General features: G+C 32.4%; 1 protein-coding gene across 1 annotated transcript in view; it reads left to right on the forward strand.

Moving 5' to 3' along the window:
- Nucleotides 1-5,646, forward strand: part of LOC575762 (delta and Notch-like epidermal growth factor-related receptor) — a 45,638-nt gene extending 39,992 nt beyond the window's left edge. Inside the window, exons 5-7 of the mRNA XM_030998917.1 lie at nucleotides 116-244; nucleotides 1,705-1,903; nucleotides 2,695-5,646. Coding sequence (XP_030854777.1) covers nucleotides 116-244; nucleotides 1,705-1,903; nucleotides 2,695-2,824 — 458 coding nt within the window. The 3' untranslated portion in view covers nucleotides 2,825-5,646. The remainder of the gene's footprint in view (nucleotides 1-115; nucleotides 245-1,704; nucleotides 1,904-2,694) is intronic.
- The last annotated feature ends 3,327 nt before the right edge of the window (nucleotides 5,647-8,973 follow it).

Raw genomic sequence — 8,973 nt, forward strand, 5'->3', positions numbered from 1 at the left:
TATTCATATATCAGTCATAGATGTTTGAGTTGTCTGTCTGTGTATTTTTGTGGAAAATTATACAGGTAGCTGTTACACTCTTGTCTAATTTCTCTTGTTCCTCTGCCTGTTTTAGGTGTTCAGTGTGAAATCAACATCAATGAATGTGAATCAATGCCATGCTTAAACGACGGGAGCTGTAGGGACGAAGTAAACTCCTACAGATGTCTTTGTCCAGGTGGTTTTGAAGGCGTTCACTGTCAAGGTAAGTCAATATTTATGAGATCTTGGGGCATGGTCAAAATCAATGCAATTGCATATGATATAATTTGTCTGGGGAAGATCAATATAATTGCATCTGTCTTTTAAATATCTGCTTGAAGCCGTTGTAAATCATTGTTCAGAGCAAAACTTTCGTTCTAGTTTGATGGTTTCATGAGACAGTTACCTGCAGTTATCTCCTGAAATGATTTTTTTTTTTGGGGGGGGGGGGGGGGGAGGAGATTTTTTTAAATGTATAAATTCTCATGATATATTTCATGCATAATTCTTCATTGTTATGCATAATAAAAATCATGTCATTTTAACTTCCTGATTTTGCCAAATCTACCTTTGTCATAAGGAAGATTTTCTCTAATTGGTATAGGCCTATACATATGCTTGGTAAAAATGTGTAGAAAGGGGTACTCACCACTTTCTTTCACTTTTCTCATTTGTCAATGTTTCATGATTTCATCAATTAGAGTTGAATGTCTTCTCAAATCGTTCAGTGAATAGGGATTTATGTGCATTGTGTTTGGCTTTATATTAGTTACAAGATTCTTACCACATACAATACATTTATGAAACGACATGTGGTCATGCCTCAAAGAAGGTCCATTTCATGGGAAAATATGTAGGCTGCTGCTTAAATCAGAAAATTTGGACTGAATTTTTTTTTCATTTTGAAGTGACCCAGTGCTCTAATTATTGTGAACAAAATTGTAGAATTTGTTGCATACCCTGAAACAGTTGTCATTTTTTTGCCATCTTCCTTCACTTGTCTCTGCTGTTGAGAATTGAGTTGTGCCATTCATTGTTGCTTTTAATGCTGTTATTTATTTATTTATTCATGATATTCTTACTTGCTTTAAAATATTTTCTGAAAGCCAAGGCACGAGGGATCAGTTTGTTATATTTAATAGGATTGGGTGGGTTCTGTTTTCGATCAATGGATTTGTATTTAAGGTAAATTCTAATTACTGAACAAAAAGGATGCAGGGAATTTTTTTAGTGCATAATGGTTAGAAAAAACTGCTACAGTGACAACATAGCGAAGATGCATGTAATATTCTTTGTCGTACAGAGAGGGTGCCCCAGGGAGGGGTATGTGTGGTGTGTGGATTCATATATTTTTGACACGATACCCTCACATTGAGGTACTTTACTTCTAAAGCCATGTACTGAAATGACAGGAATCATCATAGAAAGAAAAGAAACTGATGGTGTTCATCTTCTGGATGAACATATACATTAGGTTTGAGATTTCATAATCCACATACATCCATAGTATTACTTTCATAATTAGATATCACTTTCATAAATATTATAAGTTTAGTGTCACAGTCTGGTTATAGTTTGACCTTTTCTCATCATTACCATGAACAAACAATACAATAATGACCTGTGAGTGACTTTTATCACAGAGAATTGAAACAAATTTGTCCCTTTTGTTTGACTTCACAGTTCCAGAGTCATTTATCGAGCATGATGCACCACACCACTCCAATCCTGAGCCTCAACAGCACAATTATTACATCGTAATCGGCGTCTTAGCGGGGGCTCTCTCCGTCGCCATGAGTATAATCGCTATTTGTGTGTGCTGGTTACAAAAGGGTACTAATCCCAGGAAGATACAGCCAATATCAGGGGGCGATGATGACAGGTATGTACAAGAGAATTATGATTCTAGTTAAGGGAAATAACGATTGGTCGTTAAAGTTTCATTGTGTTTGAAATTTTGTTTAAATAAAGAATTTTATACAGTATGCATTATTGATTATCCAAAATTTGGTTTAGAAAAGGGGATGTAAAGTTTGCTAAATATATATCTTGAATTTTACGCTTTGCAGCATATCGTCGCTGTTTTCACGAAGTGACGGTAGTGAAAAAAAATTGCATTCACTTTGCGTTACGATTTTCCTCACTACCGTCACTTCGTGAAAACAAGGACGATATATTAAATCAGAGTCAGGTGTCATCATGATGATGAAAATATAATATCAATATTAATGATAATTATAGACCTACCTGTTGCTACTACCTCTCTGCATATGATATGAAATAAGTTATTTTTAAAAATGTGTGCTTCTTTTTTGCACAAAAAAAAGAAGGAAAAAACACTTTGAGGTCTTCTTTAATGATCAATTATTGTTGAAAAAATGTTTTCATACTACAATATCCAGTAAACCAGTATAATAAATGTAAGCATTGTTTGAAGTTGATAAAAGCAAGCAAGCATTCCTCTTTTTCAATAACAGTTGATGTCATAGACAGTAGAGGAATGAAAATGAAATAAATGAGCTATTTTCATGAATATTATATATGTTTGTTTTCTGTAATTTAAAGTTTCTATTATGTTTTTATATTCTTCGCAGTTGTACTCTTTAAGTTCTATCATTAACAATGTCATCTATTTTATTTATCTCATGTGTCTTTCTTTCATCACCATTCCAGATTTTTGTACAACATCAGCAGCGTAACAAAACCACGTCCGTCTGTTCAAGCAATCTACGAGCTAACAACTCTAAACTATAATGCCCAGATAGATGAGCCTCTTATTTCACTCAAGCCCAAGTCAATATAACTTATTCTCATTCACTTCCTCAGCTGATTGTATGATAGTGTACAAAGCATTTATTGTGTGCTTGCCATTGTGACCATGTTTAGGTGATTCTAGGGGTGGATGAATATCACATTTTTTATACCGTTGTTACAATTGGTTTTTTTTATTCAGTTTTTTTATTATTTGTCCTTATTGATTTATGAACATTTGTGAAAGGATATCTAACTACTTTTAATTTTTACATTGGGTTATATGATCATGAGGTATATGTATGTGATTATATTTAAATGTTTGGCCCCATGGTATTATGATGAATACATAAATAACTGTATTTGATTTAATGTTTGTTTATGAATTAGAGCCACCCTACACCAAACAATAAATAATTCCTGTAATGAACATTCCAGTTTTATTAAGCTCTGAATATTTTGTTTTTCCCCAAAAATTCCAACATTTTTAGCTTCCCATTACAATTTTTCACTGGTGCTTGTATGGATTAACACTATATCTAACTTCTGTTGTCATTTGTTGAATGTTACTCCTCAGTGTATGAATGTTGTTAAAGATGTTATAGACCAATCTGTATTTTGAACGGTTTTATTGCGAGTATGTCAAGGGAAAGTTCTTTGGGACTAAGAAAGCAGTTGTAACTACCGTAGTATACCTTCTTTTATAAGATTCTCTGTTAAAATAGAAGTCTATGTAAGGTGGTCAATTTGATGAGTAATTGTGGGTTTAATGAAGTGACTGCAAGGATGACCCTCATTTCATCAATCTTATAGTGTGAAAAGATTGCATTTTTGAAGAATAATGCAAAATTGTAGGCAACCAGCTATTCTTAATGTTTGAATCTAACTTAGTCACTTCATTAAAACCTTGCCAAATCCATCATTGCATGTGCAAGAGGTATGTAACCAACTAAGTATAATCAGATGGTATAAACGCATCATATGGAGATTGATAAGCTAACAAATCCCTGCAATTTGATGTATCAGTGTACAATGAATATGAGACCTAAAAGTACCGTCCATAGTTTCTATATTGACATGGCTATAGAGGATGCATGTCACTGAATGCCATGTAAGGATATTCCTACGAGTGAAAGCAGAAATGTGGTTGTTTGACTTTGATGAAGAAGCAATAAAGCCCTTCAGCAACCGTCCAGCTTGGTATCAAAGCGAAAGGATGAAAAGAAAATTAGCTATCATAATTGTTCTAAGACTGCATGCTATTTGACCCGTCTAATATGAAAAAATAGTCATCACATGTCCATCAAGTTTATTGTTTTTTAAAACTTGAAGGGCTTTTACTCCATTTTGTTGGCAAATCCTCCAAACTAACATCTTCTATTGTTCATGAAGGGCAATTTAGTCAACATAAATAGCTATATTACAAGTTGAACAATTTAAAAATAAGTACATGTACTGACATAAAATGTCAGAAAAAAAATTGATATGTATATTCCTCACGAATGACAAATTGTGTTGTGTTATAGGAATGACATAATATGTTTTATAGTTCATTATTTGTTTTTTTTAATTTTCATTCTTTTGTCATTATACTGAACTAGTATAAACTAGAAGTACCAATATTGCAAAGATTACATTGATGTATGCCCTGTACAATGTGTGCTTCTAATATAGAATATACATTGATATTCCATTTTGAAACAGCATTGCTTTGTATTATATAACTTGAAGTTTGATTCCATTACGTTTTTCAATGAACTGTGTGTGTACAGTTGTATTAAATGTGTTTATAGAGGCTTGTACAGTTTTTAAAAGAATATAAAACATTTCAGGACTTGTATATAATATATGAGAACATATAAATAATGAAGTGTGAAAAAATAGTAGATCAGTAAATATCATGAAATACTTCTTACTTATATTATTTTTTAAAACTAAATTCTATTTCTTTTGATGAAGCTAATCATGCCACACGTTTTCTTCTATTTAATATTTGCTTTATAAAGTTTTGATATTTTAATTTGTCAAATTTATTTAACACCGCACTTTGACAGTGCTATTCTTTCCTTGGGTATCTTTTATCAGAGGATATTTTCCACTACTTTTGAAAAACTTCAAATTACAATGTGAAACTAAAGCTCTGCTCAGACGTAAGGCAGTAACACAATTTTAAAGAATTACTATTCATCCAATTTTCAAAACTTCCCAAAACTTGCATTACCTTTAATTAGAAAAGGAAATGAAATTAATTGGCGTGAGCACATTCATCTTCCCTTGTAGACTGATTATCAATTGTTTTGAGGGGTGAGGGTATTTACCATTTTATTTTCTTATTGTAAGTTATCATTTTCATTACTGAAATACTGCTAAATGTATAATTGATGTATAACTATCGTGTGTGTGCTTTACAATGTAACAGATTATGAATGAAATAGAATCCAACTTATTAATGTTCATAATGTTTATTGTGACTCATCAAGTTATTTGTCTTTCAGGTATGTATCGAAGAGAACCATCACCCTTCAAACAAATCGCTATTCACTCCAGTATAGTAATAACTCTTTGCCAAATTCAATAAATTGCTTTGCTATCAATTCTTGAATCAGCCTTTGCTGAACTCATATATGATGTAATAGAGAAATTCTTTGGTACTTGGATCTTTGGAAATTTGGAGTAGATATATTTTCCCTGAAAAGATGACACACTTTAGATTTAGGGTGTTGGTTCTTCTATATAAAGTTCAGTAGTGTTTTGATTTTGTTCCATTTTTGATTGTGCATGTCTGAGCTATGAATCTACTAAGTATAGTCTGTACAAAGATGTAAAGCTCCAATTTAGTGAGAATAAAAGATTGTAGTGTTTTTTTGCTATAAATGAGGTGTCCATGTTGTATGTGTTCCGTGGCAAGAGGGGGTGGAGTGAGTTAAAGGGGATATAGACAGGGCTTGTTCATGTATACCTCAGCAAACCGCTGCAGTTTACTGCACCCAACATATTTTGTATCTTATAATGTACAGATAAGCGAGTTCATGCAAGATGCTTGTGTTCATGCTTGTCCTTCATTCAGTACCCCTGAAACAGGTTGCGGTTTACCACAACAATAAGATAATCATAGAAGAGTGTAATAGGCTATTTTCGTAATGTAACCAAATTTAATAAACAAGTCTTTGCAAAGTGCCTCAATACAAATTATTTCATTCACCTGATAAGAATACCGGTAATAGTATTTCAATATTTCAAACTGCATGTATTAAGTGTTGCTAGGTAGGTCAAGCCACAATGTTTGTCCAACCTGGCAACAACTAATGTATACAGTTCGGATTCTGTCTATTGAAATACTATTATTCTTATCAGGTGAATGAAACAATTTGTATTGAGGGACTTCACAAAGACTTGCCGGTATGCGTTAAATTTGATTACATTACGAAAACAGCCTATTGAGTGATCAATGGACCCATGTACATACATTATTCATATCATCCTTTGACAACCAACATGGACAATCACACATTATACATAATTGATGACGCAGAGATGATTGTTTGACAGAGCACAAAGTCCTTTATTGAATACTTCTGTGCATTTATATACTCACATACGAGCAATATACAAAAGGAAACACACGTCCATCAGTCTTCCAAACTACAAATACATATATCATCATTATCCAGTAAGATTACCTACCATTTGCACATTTTAACATAACTTGCTTATACACCTTTATATTCAATAGCAAAGAAAAGTCATATAGTAGACAAGGAAAAGTTTTCATAATTACACATTTCACAATAAGTTCCGTTTCTTCAAATCCAAGTTACTTGCCATTCTGCTCTCAATAAGTTTGCCAATCAATTGAAAATAAAAAGTGAGAAATCAAAGTTCATGCATTTGCATCTACTGACTTGCAATATAACAGTCTCTTCTTAGGTTCCTGAAAGATCACCCTTCCAGTCAAGTTATAAATGCAAAGTAGCATGCACATAAGAAATTATCTGACACAATATCAAAAGCAAGGAAAATGTTTCCAAAATCTACATAAATCACATATCACATATCATGAGCATCGATTCTAGGAGCAATGTGCTCCTTCTTTAGGGATCGCAAGTAAACTGGTGAAACTAGTAATGGACCATATACCATCATAGACTAATATATAACTTTTATATGATAATAAATAATTTCTTATAATGAGTAAGGACACTTGATTCACTTGTTTCATTTGCGTGGGGATTTTCAGACAGGCCGACTTTTAGTGACAGATTCAATTTCAAAGCTATTACATTCCATGCCTCTCTCCTATAGGATAGTCAGAAGTACAAGACTTAGGAGACAGAAACTACAATGTTCAAATGCAAAAACAGATTTTCCTACACAGCCTTTGAATGCAAGCAAGCAGATGTTCAGAAATCAAAATGTAATATTTCAGAAAAGAGAGAGAAAAGAAAGAGAGTGATACGTTTGTGAAAATATTGTTAATTTGAAACATAATCCAAATATTCAATCGTATCTGTAGTTCCTTTTTATGTGTTTCTGCAAACCAACAAAACTTTGCCAAAGTAAATCTCTTATGATGTACATAAAATACTACAATAACATCCTTGCTTAAAGTGGGTGCAAAGAAAGTATAAATTGAAAAAGAAAAAAAAATTGTAAGCTAAGTATTTATGTAATACCGATCTGGCTTGCACAGAGAAAAGTAGTGACAAAAAAAATAGATGAGACAAATTATCATCCTGATTTGAATCACAAAGTATTAACTCATGTTTCACTAGGATACTTTATCTAAATCAATATAAAACAATAAATATCACATGAGCATTGGCATTTAAACACAGCCTCTTGCAATTGTGAACTAATAAAGGCTTTCATATTGACATTTTAATATGTCATGTGACAAGTCTTTCCTCAAACTTTGTGAGTAGTCCAAAACACAGCAGAGAGCTTAGTTTAAGGATTAAACCTAGTCATTCAAACAAAATATTAATATAAGATGAAGTAAGAGCCTTTTAAAATTCAATATTGGAAGGAAAAAAATGAAAAAAAACCACTTCCTATCAAAATGATGGCGCTAAAAAGTGACTTGTCCAACTTTCTTATGGTGGCTCTTATGAACAAATGTTTGAGAAAATGCTATTTGCCCCTGAAAAACATGGGGTGCAAAGATGTCAAATTATATATCCATAATCCTTAAATTGTCCAATTGACAAAAAAAAATAGTATCAAAGAGAGCAAAAATAACTAGAACTTCAAAAAAAATAAAAGCTGATTTTGGAAGGAGAGCTAAGTTTGGAATTTATCACTAATCCACAATGAACAAGATTTTTTTTTAAAAAGCTACTCAAAATTTCAAATGCTGATTCATAAATAAGAAAAAATTGAGATAATCATAATAATAACTATGGTGCAAAATGAATCTAAATCAAATATGGTGCAATTATTCTACCTTAAATATTTCTTGACTAGAGTAAAATAATCTTCATATTTCTATAACTGAATGGAAGTCAGAAGTGTTTATAAATCTTTGTCTTTGGTTATAGACTTAGTTTGCAACAGTGCTCTTGCAGTAAGCAAACACAGAACGCAATGCCAGAGAAGCAGAGAAGCTGTTTGCATTTCCTTTATGGGCAGGAAGAAAGCATTACATCATTTGTCTTTAAAACCTTCTGAATCTGAACATCTGAAGTAATGAGGTAAAATCAATGTCATCAAGTACAAAATATAAAGTTTTTGTGCAACAACTCCAAAAAATAGAGCTTGTTATATCACATGTCATAACCATGATGTGCTTACATGTATACAACACTACAGAGGTACGGAAAACCATTTCAATTCTTCTTCACACCAAAGGTACATTGTTTCTTTTCAAAAATATAGCGCGATAGTCGTCAATGAGAGACAAAGATTGCAGATATAGTGGTTTGTTACAGTAGTCAATTACCTACTGCACAATGTGTTGTTTAGTTTGCCATCACTGCATATAACCAATTGATCATAATTAATTATTACTCTCTCAAATTCTGAATCCATATAACAACAACCACAACACTAAGAATAGAAGACGAGCCCACAACCAGATCATATTATAGAGATGAGAACTTTAGGATTTCTTCTAAAATAGAATCAAATTTAACTTAGAGCTTCCTAATTTATTGAGCTGAAGTTTTTAGCCACTAAAACCATTAGAGCCTCCTTTTTTGTTTA

Source organism: Strongylocentrotus purpuratus, unplaced genomic scaffold, assembly GCF_000002235.5.
Source record: "Strongylocentrotus purpuratus isolate Spur 01 unplaced genomic scaffold, Spur_5.0 spur5_scaffold_5, whole genome shotgun sequence".
Classification (NCBI taxonomy): Eukaryota; Metazoa; Echinodermata; class Echinoidea; order Camarodonta; family Strongylocentrotidae; genus Strongylocentrotus; species Strongylocentrotus purpuratus.